This window comes from Petromyzon marinus, chromosome 54 (assembly GCF_048934315.1).
Source record: "Petromyzon marinus isolate PM22_M1 ecotype Great Lakes invasive population chromosome 54, UKy_Petmar_22M1.pri1.0, whole genome shotgun sequence".
NCBI lineage: Eukaryota > Metazoa > Chordata > Hyperoartia > Petromyzontiformes > Petromyzontidae > Petromyzon > Petromyzon marinus.
Genome location: NC_133720.1, coordinates 2,289,910 through 2,309,162, shown reverse-complemented (window position 1 = coordinate 2,309,162; position 19,253 = coordinate 2,289,910). Strand labels below are relative to the sequence as shown.

At 52.6% G+C, this 19,253-nt stretch overlaps 1 protein-coding gene across 2 annotated transcripts in view; it reads right to left on the bottom strand.

The window, feature by feature from the left end:
• Positions 1 to 4,546: 4,546 nt before the first annotated feature.
• Positions 4,547 to 19,253, bottom strand: part of LOC116954084 (myosin heavy chain, skeletal muscle, adult-like) — a 49,632-nt gene continuing 34,925 nt past the window's right edge. For both annotated transcript variants that reach the window (XM_032974503.2, XM_076052084.1), the window contains exons 30-43: positions 19,099 to 19,225; positions 17,106 to 17,224; positions 16,100 to 16,296; positions 15,563 to 15,912; positions 14,681 to 14,805; positions 13,991 to 14,106; positions 13,027 to 13,219; positions 11,654 to 11,857; positions 11,167 to 11,292; positions 10,231 to 10,401; positions 9,561 to 9,665; positions 8,844 to 8,939; positions 8,234 to 8,368; positions 4,547 to 6,140 (exon numbers count right to left, since the gene is read on the bottom strand). In XM_032974503.2, coding sequence (XP_032830394.2) covers positions 6,126 to 6,140; positions 8,234 to 8,368; positions 8,844 to 8,939; positions 9,561 to 9,665; positions 10,231 to 10,401; positions 11,167 to 11,292; positions 11,654 to 11,857; positions 13,027 to 13,219; positions 13,991 to 14,106; positions 14,681 to 14,805; positions 15,563 to 15,912; positions 16,100 to 16,296; positions 17,106 to 17,224; positions 19,099 to 19,225 — 2,079 coding nt within the window. In that variant the 3' untranslated portion in view covers positions 4,547 to 6,125. The remainder of the gene's footprint in view (positions 6,141 to 8,233; positions 8,369 to 8,843; positions 8,940 to 9,560; positions 9,666 to 10,230; positions 10,402 to 11,166; positions 11,293 to 11,653; positions 11,858 to 13,026; positions 13,220 to 13,990; positions 14,107 to 14,680; positions 14,806 to 15,562; positions 15,913 to 16,099; positions 16,297 to 17,105; positions 17,225 to 19,098; positions 19,226 to 19,253) is intronic.

The following is a 19,253-nucleotide window of genomic DNA, read 5'->3' as shown; positions in this document are numbered from 1 at the left end:
TTTTGGAGGTATTTAGGACTAGTTTAAGAGCAACTAGCTGATGTTGTAGTTTGTTGAAATCACCCTGGAGCTTTGCAATCACGTCATCCGGAGAGCGGCCAGCAGTAATCAGTATCGTGTCATCTGCAAAAAGATTTACCCTGGAATGATCCAGGTCAGTGCCCAAGTCATTGACATAAAGAGAGAACAAGAGGGGGCCAAGGATGGAACCCTGTGGAACCCCTTTTGTTATCTTAACACTGTTTGACCTCCAACCATCTGTGGATACAGTTTGGGTGCGAGAAAAGAGATAATTTCTTTAACCATTTTGCTGTGTTTTTGGAAAAACCGAGGCAACTTAGTTTACCAAGCAGGGTGTTGTGGTCTACTGTATCAAAAGCTTTGGACAGGTCAAGAAAAAGACATGCACAGTACTGCTTATTATCAAGGCTACTGTAAATTTGATTCAGAGAGTCTAATGCAGTAGATGTGGTGCTGTATTTTTTTCGGAACCCAGATTGTTTTAGATGTAGTAGATTGTTGGTGGACAGGAAACTGCTAATTTGGTAGTTCAATAATTTTTCAAAAATTTTCATCAATGGGGACAAAATTGAGATAGGTCGGTAGTTATTGGGATCATCTTTCGGGCCCCCTTTGTGAAGTGGACGGACATAGGAATGTTTCCATTCTAGAGGAACTGATGCTTCTTTGATGGACAGGTTGAAAATATGGGCTATAGGTTTGTATATTAGGTGACCAACAGTTAGTAGAGCAAAGACGGGAAAACTATAGCACGGTTGGCTACGTAATGTGCCAAAAAAGTTCAACATACATTAATATATACTTACGCCTATGCAAAAGGGAGCTCTACTGGGCATTTTCAGAAGTTATTTCGTCTCCTCTTATACCCTGGCCAGACATATTGGAAGTGGTGGGAGTACCCACACTTTACCCCACAACATGCGATCTGCCGATCGGCTAACTGTGGTGTATTATTTGACACTGGACAGTGGCTGTGGATTTAAGAGACTTGCACCATCGTTGCAGTTTTGCCCGTGTGGTTTTTCCCCCTCTCCACCTGTTTGTTTTTCTATTTTCCGGCTGGCGTAAGAAGCTGGGAGTTCTTCTCGGGTGATGGTGGTCTCTGGGTTTGAGACAACCACGTGGCCTATTTATAGTTTACTTTGGCCGTCGGTGGGGTGCGTGGGGTGGGTGGGGAGCGTGGGGTGGGTGGGGAGCGTGGGGTGGGTGGGGTGCTTGGGGTGGGTGGGGAGCGTGGGGAGCGTGGGGTGGGTGGAGTGCGTGGGGTGCGTGGGGTGGGGTCCGTGGGGTGGGTGAGGTGGTGGGGAGCGTGGGGCGGGTGGGGAGCGTGGGGTGCGTGGGGTGCATGGGGTGGGTGGGGTGCGTGGTGTGGGTGGGGAGCGTGGGGTGCGTGGGGTGCGTGGGGTGGGTGGGGTGGGTGGGGTGCGTGGTGTGGGTGGGGAGCGTGGGGTGGGTGGGGTGCATGGGGTGGGGTGCGTGGGGTGGGTGGGGAGCGTGGGGTGCGTGGGGTGGGTGGGGAGCTTGGGGTGCGTGGGGTTGGTGGGTGGGGTGCGTGGGGTGGGTGGGTGGGGTGGGTGGGGTGCGTGGGGTGGGTGGGTGGGGTGCGTGGGGTGGGTGGGTGGGGTGCATGGGGTGCGAGGGGTGGGTGGGTGGGGTGGGTGGGTGCGTGGGGTGGGTGGGGTCCGTGGGTGGGTGGGGTCCGTGGGGTGGGTGGGGGTCATAGAGCAGACGTGAGGTTCTGGGGGAATCTGTTCCGTCTGGCGCTCATCTGGCAGGACTGCGGTGGTGCTGCTGTTAGGTGTTACGTGGTACACGATTAAATAGTGAAATTACTTACAGATGAGAGTGGAGGTTCAATCCCGATACAGTGTGTATGTGGCAGACCCCGTGTTTGAATGAGGGGGAGGGGGGATGGTGAAGTGGCACAGGAAGAGCACCAGGTTCTGAGTTTGCCAGGGGGGATGAAGGAATTAATTGAAGGAATTAATGAGCCTCATTCAAGCCGCCAATTCATCAGCGGTGCAGCATGCGCTGTGAGTGAAATAATTAGCCGGAGAAACCGCGCGCCGCTTAGATTAATTCGTAACCGGTGCAGAAAATCGCGTGCATTGTATTCAAAACAGGTGCAGGCTTTAATTTTTATTTGGAAATTAACCAATGGACCGTGCCAAACCGAGCCCAAATTTCATATCCTGTACAAGGTGGCCCATATGTCTTGTGACCGCCATTTAATTCTCCAAAACTTAAGATGTACCTTATAAGTAATGTTTATTTAAAACATAAATGAATATGCAAAGGGAGAACTAATTTTAGGGGTCAATGAATTGGGGGTCACGACATCTGGACCACCCTGTGTAAGGGAATCCCCTCCCACAATTAGGATGTGGGGGAGACCACAACGGCAGGTACACCAGCCACGAACATCTCTGCCCAACATCCAGCTAGCAGTGGAGAGAGTTCCGGAGCCGCGGGGAGAGCAGGGCGAATGCTGTAAGTGACGTTGCATCACAAGACGCTGGGTGGCCATGTCATGCTGAACGTACGATTTGTGTAGGGTCACACCACCAGGGTCGTGCATTAATAGCCCCCCCCCACCCCCCGGGTGGGTTTCAGTGGTTGTCTGGATCGGTGATCGGGGAGCGGAGAAGTGCACGAGGTTAGGAGAGGACACTCCAGGAGCGAGGCGATCGCAGGCAGGCCGCCCAGAGCGTCATCGTGCGGTTACTGCTCGATAACAGCACTTGCCCCGAAAGCTTGTTCAGATTATACACGGAGGGGTGGGGAGGGGGGGATTTCTTTGTCTTGCGCAGGCCACGTGTTGCTGGAATGCGATATTGGGCCATGCGGTCGAGGCAGACGGATGGAGTAGGCAAGCCCGAAGGAAAGAACGCGATCGAAAATGAGTTCACCACGGACGATGGGAGCGATGACATCGCATCGTGTGCACGAGCCAGATCTACTGTAACTAGTTTTCTTATTTTGCCAGGTCAAGCCCACCTGAGCTATTGGAGCTATTTTGCAGAAGCGACCTGGCCACATGATAGCTTGACGAAGTGACTAATCGTGTGGACATTTAGAGCAACCCAATACTCTAAAGCGCGTGGCGATGTTGATTCCAAATGTGGAATGAAAACCCGGAGAAAAATCCACGCGACCACGGGGAGAACGTGAAAAATCTAAATATACAGCAGGTTTCAGGGTTGGGATTGAACCCACGACCTCCTGTGGATTTTCCCTCCATATTCAAAAAAGTGCGTTTAGAGTATTTGACTGGTATAAATGTCCACGTGATAAGCCACGAAGTTGAGCGATCATTTTTGGCTAGGTCGCTTCTGAAAGGCTGGGTCGGCCTTACTTGGTAAAATAAAAGTTTAGTAAGATGCCGTGTGTGCGACTTGCCGTTTGAAGTTGCGTCACCGTGTGGAAGTGTGCAGGGTGACTGGCCTACAATTCAAGACCCACAAGCAGCTTGATGATGTTATTGTGTCGCCTCAAGTGAAAAGTTGCTTCCCACTCACACGACTTCACCCACCCACCCATACGAGCACTCGTGAGCAGGCTAACCAAAAATAATATCACCTTTACGCCGGCAACGGTTTATCGAGTAATCGACTACGTCAAAGACAACAGACTGTCGGGGCAAGTGTTGTTAGCCAGTAGCAACCTACGAAGGCCGGCACAGCACACGAGGGGGTGGGTGGCCAGCACCACGCCCGACTGCCTTTGTCTCCCCAGTGATGATGTTCACACACCGCACCAAGTTCAGATATTCCTTACTGGTGCTGGTGGCCGTGAGCGGGAATCGAACTCGGGTTCGCCGGGTTCATCGCACGGCGCGCTAACCGCTGCACCACCGCTCCCCACGCAGCAGCTACCCACGTGCCATTGCTGCCGCCTGCCGGGAGCGAGGAGAGCACTTAGCTGCTGCGAGGCGAGGGAGGGCATCCTCGGGTTCGTGCTGAGTGCTGCTGCCCCTGCGCCCTCTCGCTGCTGTCGGAAGCTCAGCTGTTGTCTGACCACCCACCACCTCTCAACTCGTGTTGTCTTGTTCCTCCCCCACCACGTAACAGCTCGTTGTTAGTTTGCTCCGTGCCCAGAATCAGAATATTAATGTATACCGGAGGAATCCGATGGGGCGGGTCAGAACGTTACAACGACAAACACACCATAGGAGTGCAAAGTAAAGATAAACAAATCGCTAAAAATCTAAAATATAAAACTAAACAATTTTTATTTTCCCGTGGGTGGTGTTCTCGGGTAATTTTTGTCGTATGCTAAAATATGCTTTTTGAGATGTCATTTCCACGACTTACACGACGCAAAACGAAATGCATTTATTATTTATTCTCGGTTTTTTTCAACTGCTGCTCTGGGAACTCCAAATGAAGTTCCAGCGGTCGAAGCCATGCGGCAGCAGCAGCAGTAGCAGCAGCACGTCTGTCCATGTGACTAGATGTTCACGCGGGTCCCCGCGAGAGAGCAGGCTCGTGTTATTGTGAAATGAAGGCGAGGGGCATCAGAAAAGTTATTTTTTTGTGTCCAGACGTTTATTTGCAACCACACAATGAGGATAACCGCATGCAGAACAAAAACTCTCCCCGAGTGGTATTATTGTTCACCTCCAACCAAACGAAGAGATTAGTTTAGCATGTTTAACCATTCCTTGCCGTCGTTTCAACATCTGGGATTCGTAAGCTTGAAGCGATGATTACCGCAGAGCGCTCGCTCTAGCACGGCGGTGTGTCACGCGTAGCAAAAGTTGTGTCGCGTGCGGCACGTGCTGTTCGCTTGCCGGCTTGCACGGTGAATAATATACCGACTGTAAGCGCGCGTAATGGATGAGCATCTTAGCAGGAATATTAATAATCGTTGCTTATTCTACGAAGATGGAATGGCAAATCCTTCCTCTCTGTCCCTGGTCATTTGGCCATTTGCAGGTCCATGGCTCAATCGCCACCCATCCTGCCTCATCGCGAGCTTTCTTCGCTTTGCCGCACGGCGGGCGGCTCTCTCCAAACCTTCCTCCCAAGTTGTCAAGCAGCATCGATCCGAAGATTTATTGCCACTGGAGGAATCCGATGAGTTGTTAAGCTCTTTTCCACGGCAACTTTTCCTTTCCCGTCTCTTGGCCTCTTTCCCAACATCCTTCATTCCAGAACTTCATTCGTCAAACGTTCACCCCCTAGAGTGCCCAATCCACATGTTGCCATGTTTATTTAAATTCTCATTCAGCTTCCCTCCTCCCCTCTCTGAAGCTGCTCTAAAAAGTTCATTCTTTTGTCTCTCCATTCCACTTGTTGCTCCATGCCACACTCAACTCGCATCTCAAGATACTGCCAGTCCTCTCTCTTTCTTTTCTCCGTGTCTATGCACCACCTAGGGACTGCTTCCCCAAGGCAAAAATGCATCTGTTGCTGGTTGCCATGAAAGCCGGTCATTGCTGGAACTGCCCCGTGTTTTAGGTCACTGGGCATGTCGCCTGCTTGACTACTCTTGAGCGTTATGTTTGTGAAACCGTGCATAATAGCGGGTCCTTTAACTACAATATTGTAGCAATCAGAGACAAACACACACACACACACACCAGGGCCAGATTCATATTTTGCCGAAAAGGTAAAATCGCTTCACCGTTACCGATTTGACCCTGTTGTCACTTGGCAGTTTACGTGGTCTCGGACGTACGTTTTAAACGTGTATAAAAATCGAGTAACTGTTAGTATAATCATTAAGTGGCTTCTTTCACTTTGGCCGAGGTGTGTCGAACAATTCGGACTCGGAGATAAAATGTGTCCGCCTTTTTTGATTCGGGAGAAATGTTTGAAAAATGGGCGGTGGACGTACTTAGACGAAATTACTTTTTGGAATATTTTTTTTTATTTTAGGTCGTCTTTAAATATTGTTGTTATTGACTGAGGTCGTTGACCAATAATATATATTTTTTATGGAACTGCCTCGGTGGTAATGGAGACGTGGGGACGTCATTGTCAAGAATTGGACGGACGGGAGGCTTTGTTTGTCAACAAGTGAATGTAGCTCCCCCCCCCAAACCCCCGCTTGCTTGCAGATGTCCGCTGAATCTTCTCTCTGCGGCCGCTGGTCACTCTTTACTCGTCGTGTTTCTGAAGAACAGGGGTTTGGGGAGGAGGAAAGAATTCGGTTTGTTTTTTTAATTTAGAAAAAAATTGGCAGGCTTCCCATAAAAAAAAACCCTGACCGACATCGAAGTGCAAAGGCCTTCAAATATAGGCTCCTGGTGTCGGTGACCTTTTTCTTGGCCATTTATGAAGGTCAGGGGGGGAGCGGTGATCCAATGGTTCACGCACCGCGCTATGAACCAACTGGCCTAAGTTCGATTCCCAGCCATGGCTGACGTCGTGCCGAGTGGTATCTCAATCGGTCAAAGGATGGGCCCTTCAATCCGCAATAACCGGCGCGGTGAAGTATGGATCCAGCAACCACGACGCCAGGGTCAGGCTTTCATTTGGCAATTGCTTGCTCACACCACCGCTGGCGGAAGGGCTTCCACCCGATGAAGCTCCAGAGAGCCCCCCTTCCATGAGTCTATTTGGCCTACTCTTCCCTGCTGTCCAGAAATATTTGAAAAGGTGGGAGTAGCCACGCTTCACCCCATCACATGTAACTTGCCAATCGTCTTCAACTGTGCGTGTACCCCATTTTTATTTTGCCACGTGAACAAAGGTGGTTTGGGTGGATTTGTAGAAACTTGTCCCATTGAGTCAACTGCCACACCGGGAGATGACACTGATCCGGCGACCTCTGGATTGCAAGTTGCGTGTGCCAACCATAACATTCCCTACAAACTTGTTATGTGGATAATTACGTAAATCTCCCCGGATAGATACAACTCATATTGAAACCATGCCTAACTCTGCTGGCACAGCAGGACGTGTGCTTCGTGTAAGAAGTCACAGATGTTCCTACCGGACATATGGTGAAAAAGACCTTCATAGCTGATGGGATTGATGAATATTCTGATTCTGAAGTACGAACGAGCGCTCGCCGTTTACCCCGCGGATGCATTTAGTTGCATCGGAAAGGAGAGGCCCGTACACTCGATTGCAAGTCCGGTGTGCTAAAAACCATGACACACCACTGCAGTATTCTCAAATCATTTTCACCATATTATTTCAGGGACTCCCCTAGTTACGACCATTTGACTTACAAACTTTCAGAGATACAAACAAACCTGTCCATTTCGATTTAAAGCTTTCGTGCCTGCAAGGATTCATCTTCTTTGGTTCTTTCGGTAAAGTCACGTAGAATGAGAATAAAATAATAAAATAAAACAATAAAATTCTCACGACGTTTCGTGCCTCACTTCTCCCAACCAGCTTAAAATTCGCTACGAATCTTAACATCGTTCATTGAAGCTCTGTCGTCCCGACAGGTCTGTTCCTTTCACCTGAAGACGGCCGCTTGCGTTGTGGCCAAAACGTCGTGAGAATTTTATTGTGTTATTTTATTATTTTATTCTCATTCTACGTGACTTTACCGAAAGAACCAAAGAAGATCAAACCTGTCCATATGTCCAGTTGCCTGTTCAGACCAAGAGTCGTAAGTTCCAACCGACATGCAATAGGTGGCGGTGGTGGCATTTACATCTGCAGAACGTGAAGAAACAGTGGCATCTACATTTGCAGAACGTGAAGAACCAGTGAAATCTACATCTGCAGAACGTGAAGAACCAGTGGCATCTACATCTGCAGCATGTGAAGAACCAGTGGCATCTACATCTGCAGAACGTAAAGAACCAGTGGCATCTACATCTACAGAACGTAAAGAACCAGTGGCATCTACATCTGCAGCACGTGAAGAACCAGTGCCATCTATAGAACGTGAAGAACCAGTAACATCTACATCTACAGAACATGAAGAACCAGTGGCATCTACATCTACAGAACGAGAACCAGTGGCATCTACATCTACAAAACATGAAGAACCAGTGGCATCTACACCTGCAGAACATGAAGAACCAGTGGCATCTACATCTACAGGAGATTATACAACTTTTAAAGCCATTCCCCATGTTTAGTGTACATGCCGTACAACAAGTTTGGAGTCGACGGGAGTAAAGTTGGACTTACAACCAAATCGACCTACGAACAGACCTCTGGAACCTAACTCGCTCGTTTAGTAGAGGAGTCCCTGTTACTGTAATAACAAAACCACAACAACTCTGGTGTGGGCTCACCTTCGTGACCACGTCTCGCGATTTGCTGCGAATCTTGTTGACCTGCGACTCTGCCATGTCGGCTCGCTCCGTCGCGTCGTCCAGCTCGTGCTGCAGCTTCCGATACTTGGACAAGTTGCTGTTGGCGATCTCCTCCTGGAGACGCAGCCAACGCGGCACACGGACACACAGCGGGCCGGCCGCGCGGTTTCACGCGAGGCCCACCGGGCTCGGGATGGTTATTTATTTGCTTCCCAAACGGCGGCCCAGACAAAACGGCTGATATGGCAGCAAGCAAGGTTACGCGGGGAGGTGGGGGGGAGGGGGGTGGAGGGTTTACGGGGGTTCGCATAGAACCGGCCGGTTCGACGGCAGCCAGCGCTTTACATGGGTGAAGGGAGGGTTGACAGGCGTTGCGTAGAACAAACGTCGGGAAATGTTACGAACGAAGAATTATGTACAGTGGAAAAATCCTGGCTAGGAATCGAAATATCATTAAGTATTACACTCGGTGAGAGGAGCGTAGTTGTGGCATTTAATATAGCGAGGGTCAGAATGGGTTGAGGGTCAGGCGAGTGGTGAGTGTCTGATGAGAGGTTGGGTGAGGAGCATCTCGGCACAAGGTACTCACAGCTTCTTCGTACTGCCGCTTGTAGCTTTTCACTTTCAGCTGCAGTTTTTCGATGAGGTCTTGCATTCGTGCCAAATTTTTCCGGTCCTCTTCAGCCTTAAATTGGACATTGTGCATTGTGTCAGTGATTTAATCGGCAACAGGGTCGTGATTATAATGAAGCATACAGGGTGATCCGTTTCTAGATACTCCACTAAAATTACATGGAGATATATTGGTTGCAGAAAAACACCTTATTTTGAAAGCTTCTACAATCTCAATGGACTTATTCGAAAGGAGAGGGGAAAAAAACGCGGACTCAAATGCTTGTGAATTTTGTCTGTGGCGGAGTGGGGGGGGGGGGGGGTGGTGTAGCGGTAAGCGCTACGCTGCTCTACGAGCCTGGCACTCCGAGTTCGATTCCTGCTCACGGACAACAACAGTGACGATTATTTGAACCGGTCCTGGGCCTCCCCTCGGTCGACTCAGCCTCCAATGAGTACCTGGTGCGGTGTTTAATCATCGCCACTGGGGAGACAACGGGAGGTGGGCGTGGTGCTGGCCACCCACGCCCTCGTCCGCCTTGCCGGCCTTCGTAGGTGCTCGCTAACGGCACTTGCCCTAACAGTCTGTTACAGGCTATATGGGGGATCTTTGTATTTGGGGGTGTCCGGACCCACCCTCCACCCACCCCAGAATGCCCGCGGCGGCTGTGCCCATGGTGACGAGGGCAAGTACCTGGTAGGTGAGCTCCTTCATCCGGCGTTCGTACTTCCGGAAACCCTTCAGGGCTTCGGCCCCTTTCCTCTGCTCCATCTCCAGCTCATTGTCCAGCTCCCGCACCTGTGGGATGGACAGCGGCTGTCGGTAAGCGCCTTTGAAGGTCGGCGCGAGGGCTGAGCTTCTCGTTTAATGTCCCGATGATGATCCTAGAAGGCAATCTCCAGCGAAACATCGTGCAGAACGGCCGTGAAGATGTCGCCTGCTCTTCGGCATTCCTCGTCCGGTTTCGCTGATAAACCAAATCCGATTGGCATATTTGTCCACGCGATGACTTTATTTTTAATTGGATCTGTCGGGTGGTGGAGGTTTACAGCTAAACATTTGTCGGTAGGCCTAGTACTACTCACTAGTATATTAGCGATGGGCTAGGTCTTGTACTCCTCACTAGTTAATCAGGGATGGAGTAGGCCTGCTACTACCCACGAGTATATTATGGATGAGGTAGGCCTAGTCCTAGTCACTAGTTAAGTGACAAGTCATTCCTTTACGCAGGCCATCCAATACCAGTCAGTCGGCTCGACACGATGCGTCGCTCATCACAAACGCTGTCGCGTGGAAGCCTTTCTGTTCCGCCCGTTTCCATCCCACTAAGCCGCCGCCACCACCGCCAAACCCTCAGTCTCACCCTGCCCTCCAGCTTCTGGATCTGCTTCTTGCCGCCCTTGAGCGCGACTTGCTCGGCCTCGTCCAGCCGGTGCTGCAGGTCCTTCAGCGTCTGCTCCGCGTTCTTCTTCATGCGCTCCAGGTGAGCGCTCGTGTCCTGCTCCTTCTTCAGCTCCTCGGCCATCATCGACGCCTGCCCACGGACCGTCGTCACAGCAACGTCACAGCAACGTCACAGCAACGTCACAATGTCAGGCGCAGGCCTCCCCCAGTTACCATGCAAACGGGGCCCATCGCGTTCAATTTGGGTTCGCGCTTACATTTGGCTAAATTCCAGCACTCTGAATGAAATAAAAATCCCTTTCACCCATCGCGCGATGGAACATCGCTCTCATATTGCATGCAAAGCAGGTGAGTAAATGCTGCCCTATTTTGTTTTTGGACCTTTTACTTTTTTTTCCATCAGGTGAGGCCCCACTGAGCTATGTAGCTCTTTTTCTGGAAGCGACCTGGCTATCACAAATGACGAAATTTATTTATCATTACGTGGAAAGGTATAGCAGCCAAATACTCTAAACACGCGATGTTGATTCTAGATGTGGAGGGAAAAACCGGAGGACCCGGAGAAAAATCCACGCGACCACCGGGAGAGAGAGACACGCAAACTCCAAATATACAGGCGTCCGGCTTGGGATCAAACCTACGACCTCCTGCATACCAGGCGAGGGAGTGAACATCTCACCACCGTGGCGCTCAGAGGTAGCTCTGTTTTACGTCCGCTTCCACGAAGGGGATTCGTGCGCCCTGCGACAAACCCCCGAACGGACTTTCCGTCTCCTGACTCGACGCCGATGAACACGATGGTGATGAAACTGACGACCAAGACAATTTAAGAGCAACGGATGCCCGTCGCGTGAAGCGGTGGGGGCGGGGGGTGTGGTGTGGGGGCGGCACTCACGTCCGTGATGGCCTTGTGGGCCTTATCCTCGGCGTTGCGGCACTCCTGGATGGCCTCCTCCAGCTCTCCCTGCAGCTGAGAGGCGTCCGTCTCCAGCTTCTTCTTCTGGCCTATCAGGGACATGTTCTGCGGGCCGGAGACACGCGCAGTGCCAGGGTTCCCTGCCTCGTTATTTCGCGAGGGAAACGTTTCCCGAGGTGGTCGTGAACGGAAAATTTGGCGGATTACGATATTGGCCTTGGCAAATCCTATCTTTTTTCTTTTTATGAATTACCTTCATGAAATAAATATGTAAATGTGCTGTTTAAAATACGTGACAATTACTATGATAAAAAACGCAAAAAATAGGTTATCATTAACGTAAAGTAAATGAAAAGTATTAAATAGAGGCGGGGAGGGGAGTCGGGCGGGGGGGGGGGAGAGGAAGTGGGGTAGGTGGGGAGTGGGGGTGGGGGGGGCAGGGGTTGGGAGTTGGACGGGCCGGCACCTGCGAGTGGAGGAGGTTGACGCGCTCGGTGGCCTCCAGGAGCTCCTGCTCGGCGAGGCGGCGCCCTCGCTCCGTCTGGTCGAGCGCCGAGCGCAGCTCCTCCAGCTCGGCCGCCAGCAGGGTGCTGCGCCGCTCCACGGCCGCCACCTGCTCCTTGTAGCCCTCGCCCTCCCGCAGCGCGTCGTCCAGCTGCGCTTGCAGGTCCTGCACGGTTGCACGCGCGGAACCGGCACGGCCGCCGTCACCGCCAACGCCGTCCCCATCGTGAGAGTCCAGGCGACGCAGAAGATCCCTGGCCGTCGATCTCCCCCGCCCTGAAGCTCACGGGGCCGCAACCCCTGAACCGCATTCACCGCACGGACCGTGGCAGCAACTGATGCGGATTTTTTAAAACTCTTCCAGCAGTCTGTGACGACTGTGGTCGCCACCCAGAACAGACCGTGGAACGTTTGACGACTCGATGCCCGATGCATAAATTTGAAGGAGGCCTATAACACCTTAAGATACAGAGGACCGCAGAGCTTGAGAATCCATAGGTTTTTTTTCTGTTAGATCACGTAAATATAAATGTCATTAAACCCGCCACCACCCAACACAGCCAATTAGTAAAGTTTATCACATAAACAAAACATACCAATTCGTTACTAATACAACATACCAGTGCTTTGGAGAGTAAACCCACAACACTTATATTTACAATTCGAGGTTTATCGACACATTTATATTTACGCGATCTAACCAAAAAAAAAACCTCTTAGGGATAATATTGGTCGGCAAAGCCTACGTGTTAAACAGGAACGGCAGCAGCCACATGGTGGCTGCTGCCGTTCCTACTTTATCCATGGTTCCTCTTGCTTCCTGAGTCATCGCCTCCTCTCTCGTCGAGAGAAAGCGAATAATGTGCGCTTTAAAAGTCGAAACGATCATCGGAGCGATGCAACACTCCGCTACTCGTGATGCAATCATCCGGCTCGAGCACCTCCACATAAAATGATAGCCGCTGCTCTACGTCCACATCGACCATAGCAGGAAGACTCGGCCCCTGTTATGTCAACCCGCTGCTGGATGAAGGCCCTACCTACCTCCCCGCATAGTTGCGGGGAGGGTGGAGGGGGATTGCGTGGGTTCAAGCGAATAAAAGCCCTCGAGGTGCCTTGCCGAGTTCAACTCCTGATCGGTGGATGCGGGGAGGGGGCGGTTGTCCTCATGTACAGCCCTTTTATGTCCGCGTGCCGTTTGTGGTCGCTTAAACCACGTTTGACCGCGTTGCCAGTGCTGGTCTTTGCTGTAGGCTGCCGTGCAGTCACGGTCGCCCATCCCCCGTGCTCCCCAGGCTCAACTCCGCTCCTCCGCCTCCCGACCGCCGCCGTTACCTTCAGCTGGCCCTGCAGGGTACGCGTGAGCTTCTGGAACTCGACGGCCTGGCGGTTGGCGTGGTTGAGGTGGATCTCCATCTCGTTCAGGTCCCCCTCCATCTTCTTCTTGAGGCGCACCGCCTCGTTCTTGACCTTCGCCTCCGCATCCATTGCCGCCTGCATGGCCTCCACCGCGTTCTGGTGGTTGCGTCTGCGGGGAGTCCGCACCGTGGTAGGGTAGCGGTTAGCGCGCGCTGCACTACGAACCCAGCGATTCCCGCTCACCGGTGACGATTATCTGAACCGGTCCTGGGCCTCCTCTAGGTCGACTCAACCTCAAATGAGTATCTGGTGCGGTGTGTAAACATCGCCACTCGGTAGACAAAGGCGGCCGGGCGTGGTGCTGGCCATCCACTCCGTCGTGTGTCGTGCCGGCCTTCATAGGTGCTCGCTTAACAGCACTTGCCCCAACGGTCTGTTGAGGCTACACGGCGGAATCTTTGTCTTTGCAGCCAACCATGCTATTACGTATGTTGAACTTCTTTCGCGCTGTACGTAGCCAACCGTGCTTATTGGAGGTACATACATTTCGAATGTGGTGAACAAACAGTAAAACATCGAGTGACCAGCTGCTCACTGAAATTAACTCCGCATCTTCAGGAAGCATTCCACTGGGTGTCAATAGTTAGCGTCACAATGTGACACGTTGCTGTTCGTCCATACGACGTCGTCGCCGTCGGTCACCGTCAGTCACCGATAACCACCGGAATTCGGACGACCCGTTAAGATTTTGTTAAAGTCCTCGTCTGTGCGTTTCTTTGTAATCGATCTCTCCGTCGAGTTGGACCCGAGGCAATAAACATTTATCCCACTCCATATTGTCAGGTCGGCCTATAGATATTTGTCTTTTGAAAAAACCCCGTCGCCGACGAACGCTTCCTTTGCTCGCTGCGTTCAGCGACAACGAGCGCAACGCCGGCACCTCAGGTTGTCGATCTCCTCCTCCTTCTCGGCGATCTTCCGGTCGACGTCGCCCTTCACCTGATTCAGCTCCAGCTGCAGGCGCAGGCTCTTGCCCTCTTCGTGCTCGAGAGCGCCCTGGGGAGGGGCGCCCAACAACAATGCCCGGTCGGTCGTTGTTGTTGATGATGATGACGAGGGTGGGGGGGGAGGTGGGAGAGAGGGGACACCGGGGGAAAAAAAAACTTTCTACAACCGAAGACTGTGTCCTGGCCAAACGAGGACATTTGGTCGCGTTGTGTTAAAAATGGCGACATCGATGTTGGTGCGGACTCGTGACGGTGCCGCACCTATTGACGTTCGTTATTGGTACGCGTTTACGCACGTTGAACTTCTTTCGCACCGTACGTAGCCAACCGTGCTCATCGGAGGTTGCGACTTGCTGGCAATGTTGTTTGCGGGAGCGAGGAGCGGTGGTACGCTGGTGTTAGCACACCGCGTGATGAACATCGTGCCGAGTAATATCAACAGTGGAGCGAGTGCTGTAAATTATTGCTATGAATTCATCTGTACTGAATTGTGGTCGTGAGGATCCTGGTGATAATGCTGCTGGTAATAATAACGCTGCTGCCGATGATGCTTAAGACGCTCCTGGTTGTGACGAGAACGATGACCGTGGTAATGAGGATGGTTATTCTTATTTCCGTATTACCTCTGCCTCTTCCAATGCTGCTTGAATCTCCAGCTTTTCTTGCTCTGTTTGTTTTTTCATCTTCTCCAATTCGTGAATGTTCTTTCCGAGTTCCCCAAGCTGCTCCGTGAGGTCTCCAATCTCCTCTATAAACAAACAAAAGACTCGCGGCTCAAAGCACAAAGGAGAGGACGCTCGCTCGCTGGCTCCTCATTCGCTCGCTCACACGAAAGGGGCTTTAAAATATCAAACACATGTTGGGGTAAGGGGCAATGCTTTTCTTAAAGCCACAGAAATGTGATTTGCATGCGTGACTAATACCAAAGTTTAATTAACAGTGGGTGACCACGTGGCACCGTGGGAGGTCAGGGCGCTGAGCGGGTCCACCGCCGATGCCATCGGTATAGAATCGGGAATCCGAATATTTATATATTTATATACTGGACGAATTCGATGAGCTGTAAAGCTCTTTTTCACGGATGTCTAAAGGGTAGCCAGCCGCCAGTGATTTAAACCCGGGTCGTCGCGTGTAGCCCGAGTTGATGGTCTCAACCCAGAAGGATTTTTTTTTATAACAAAATAAACCAGCCACACCATCAAATTCAATTTGGTTCTGCACTGAATCTTCCTGCCGTCCAGAATTGAGAATGTAACCAAAAATCCGTTCGACTATCGTCTCATGGATCTGTGGTGACCTTTCTGAGCCTTACCGCGCCGGGAGCTTCTTCGGGAACGTGATTTGAGGAGAGCTTGCTTTCTTTCCCTTCGAATGTGGAGCAAAACGTCGGACATCGCGCCGATCAACATCGGCAACAACAACGAGTGGCATCGCAGAGACGCACAGCGCAACCGCGAAAACCCTCCACTCATCAATAGCATCACCATCATCAGCATCATCAGTACCTTGCAAGTTCTTGTTCTCACGCTTGACCGTCTCCAGGTTGTCCAGGGCCTCCTCGTACGCGTTCTTCAGCTTGAAGAGCTCCATGCCGAGGCTACGAGCCTCCTTCTGCGACCCCTCCAGCTCGGACCGCTGCTCCTCGTGCTTCTGCTTCCACTCGGCGAGCACCTTGTCGAAGCTACGCTGCTTCTTGTCGAGGGCGGCCGCCACCGCGTTGGAGCGTTCCACGTCCACCATGACGTCCTCCAGCTCGTTCTGCAGACGGTGCTTGGTCTTCTCGAGCGACGCGCACTTGGCGTTGGCGGCCTCCACCGCCTCCTCCGCCTCCTGGAGTCGGGCGGCGAGCTTCTTCCTGAACGCGCGGGCGGACGAAATGAAACGAAAGCGGCCGTCATCGGCCTCGGTCGATTCCCCGCCACCCTGCCGGACGAAGGCATCCCCTTAGCTGCTGCTCGCCACCCCCCCCCCCACGTCCCCTTACCCCCCTGCCCCCCACCCCTTCCCCCCCACCCGGCAGCGCCTACGATGTGCGCCCTCACTTGGCCTCCTCCAGCTCCTCGGTGCGCTGGATGGCGTCCGTCTCGTACTTGGTCCTCCACTGCGCCACCTCGGCGTTGGCCTTGGACAGCGCCCGCTGGAGCTCGGCCCGGGCCTCCTGCTCCTCCTCGTACTGCTCGCGCAGCAGGTCGCAGTCGTGGCGCGCCGACTGCACCGCGTGCGCCAGCGCCGTCTTGGCCTGCGTGCCGGCGGTGGGGTGGGGGGGGGCAGGAGGGGGACAGCGGAGGAACGAGGAGATGGCGAGATGCATCATCATCATCATCATCGCCGAGCTCGATACCGCACGCTTTCGCAAGTGGTGAAACGAGTCGAGGGCACGGTTGAACGCGTCACGTGGGTCGTAGCGCACGTCATGGCGGCGTCGTAACGCGGCGGACGATTTAACGAAGTGCCCGCCGGGGCGTGCGTGGAGCGGCTGTCGCGCGTGGCGTCATCGTCGTCATCGTCGTCATCGTCGTCATCGTCGTCATCGTCGTCATCGTCGTCATCGTCGTCATCGTCGTCATCGTCGTCATCGTCGTCATCGTCGTCATCGTCGTCATCGTCGTCATCGTCGTCATCGTCGTCATCGTCGTCATCGTCGTCATCGTCGTTGATGTGTGCTTGAGATGGGGGGTTGTGCTGCAATGTGACCGTGGGGGAGCAGATCATGCTCCTCAGATTAGCACGGTCGGCCACGTACGGTGCGAACTAAGTTCTACACACATGCATATCATTTGTTTTTGTGACGTTTTGACCCGCGCCTCTAGGAAATCTGGTAAAAAAAAGAGAGCTTCATAGCTCATCGGATTCCTCCTGTATAAATAAATATTATGATTCTGAAAATATTTCCATACATTCCATAGCTGCGAAGCATTCGTAGAAAAGACCCTGTCAACGCCATCATCACCACCGCCATCTTCCTCGTCATCATCAGCACTGATCGATCCACTGCTGGATGAAGGCCTCCCCAAGCAGCACCCCCCCCCCGTCCCCTAAATGCCTCACCTTGGTTTCCTCCTCGAGGTGCCTCCGGAGTTCCTCGATTTGCTGAGTGAAGGAACAATTTCCCCTGGACAGGTGGCTCACCATCGCGTCTCTCTCCTCCAGCTGTCTGCCCATCTCACCTGTCGGGGAGCCAGGCGGTTAAGAGCGGCAGCAGCAGCAGCAGCAGGTCGGTGTCAACGCAATCATGGTCGTCGTCGTTTGTTGTTGTAGTCACAGTTCAGTCGACGACGACGACGACATGTGGGGTTTTAGCGGAGTTCACGCAGTCATTCTTTTAGTTCGGTCAACGTATGCGGTCACACATTCAGTTGGACGCTCTTTGTGCATAGAAGATGACGTGTGGGGAGTGCAATAACCCCCTACGCAAAATTGTCAGGACAGCCAGTCGGTGAATTGAGTCAAATATTTATATGTACTGATAACAGTGTCTTTTGAACGCGTCCGTCCGTCCCGGCCAGCCAGCAAAACTTTGAATCATATATAGAGCCCTCTTAGGAAGCCACTGGAGCTATGCACTTTTAAATCTAGATTGACAACTAATTTCTTTAGAACTGCTTTTTGTGTTTAGTTTATTGTCCTTACCCCGCACCTCCGATTAGCACGTTTGGCTACATACGGTGTGAAAGAAGTTCAACATATACGTACATACAAAATACGTAAAACAAAATAACCATTATTATACTGGTAGGACCCTTCTGGTTCCACCAGCTCACAGGGGATTATTGTGTCCGTCCGTCCGTCGTGCATCCAAAAATGGGAGGGGTGGGGCTGGGTGGAGAGGGGAGGGTGGGGAGGGAGGGGCTGGGTGAGTAAGGAGGCTATGACACACACGAGGGGGTGGGTGGCCACCAACCACGTGCGGCCATCTTCACGACATTTTCCCCTCCACGTGGAGACTCAACAACATGCGTTTGGAGTTTGCGGCTGCTCTCAATCTCTACATTATAAGCCACCAATTCGTTGAGCCATCATTCGAGGCAAGGTCACTTCGGAATCGTATTCAGCTCAGTGGGCCCTGCCCGGTCAAAATAAAACATTTAGTTGAGCACTGTACACATTTCTGCACAGGGCACTGTACACACGTGCGCTGTATCAACTACCGACCTTGGGAGCTGCTGCTATACGAGGTACGGTTCCCTGTGTTGAAAAAAACCCCACACCATTCCTCATGGATCGTTCCGATACATGAGGCGGCGCATTGGCAACTCCTGCCGATTGCCAAACGAGGCCAGCCCGGCCGGCGCGACTGTGTTTGTCCTCGACTGGCTAGCGCGAAGCAACGGCAGGTCGGACAACGCTCGAGGCGCCCGCCGCCGAACTCGTTCGCAGGGTCCTGCCGCCTGGCGCGCCTGTCGCAGCGCCGCTGCGTGCCGTCCGGGCGGTTGTGCCGGGGCAGACAAAACTCCGACGACTGCGGCGTGCACCCCATCGTTAATGTGATGCACGCCGTGCGGGCGTACGGCCGCTTCGTCGCCCACGATGGCGACAGCGACGGCGTCCTGAACTGCCTTCGAGTGGTACGACCTGGACGCGATACCCGCCTTCCGCCACCGCCTGCTGGCGGAATTGCACTCTATTCAGGCGGGGGGGGAGAGGCTGCTTTAGGTGGTACATGCACATCCAGGTAGAGTAAGTATTGTATGACAACTTGTTGCAACAACCCCCCGGTGGGTATTGTACTCTTTTTGCCTGGCCCTCACATACACCACGTGGTGCCGCCGTTGACCCTGACCATTGACCGAGCAACCCAACGTTCCTACCAGCTCCTCCCTCCGCAGGAGAATTTATTCCACTCACGACGCTCAAAATTGATCTGTTTACTTACGTCGGTGACAATGAGATCTTCTCCTTCTCCGGCGAAAGGAGTTCAACGTACATTCGTACGTGCATAAGATATATCGCGATAGGCCCGATTTTACCCTTCTCGTTATTCTCGGGCCCAGTGCTGTCCCCAGTGAGTGTACTCGAGGTGGGGGCGGAGTGGCCGTGGTACCGTTTTCGGTCTCGAGCTTGGCTTTCTGCGAGGAGAGCTCCGTGACCTGACGCTGCAGCTCGTCCACCTTCGTTTTGGTCTCGTTCAGCTGGTCCTCGAACATGCGGGCGAGTTTCTCCGCGTTTGCCTGCGGGGCGAAAGGCACCGAGCGCCAC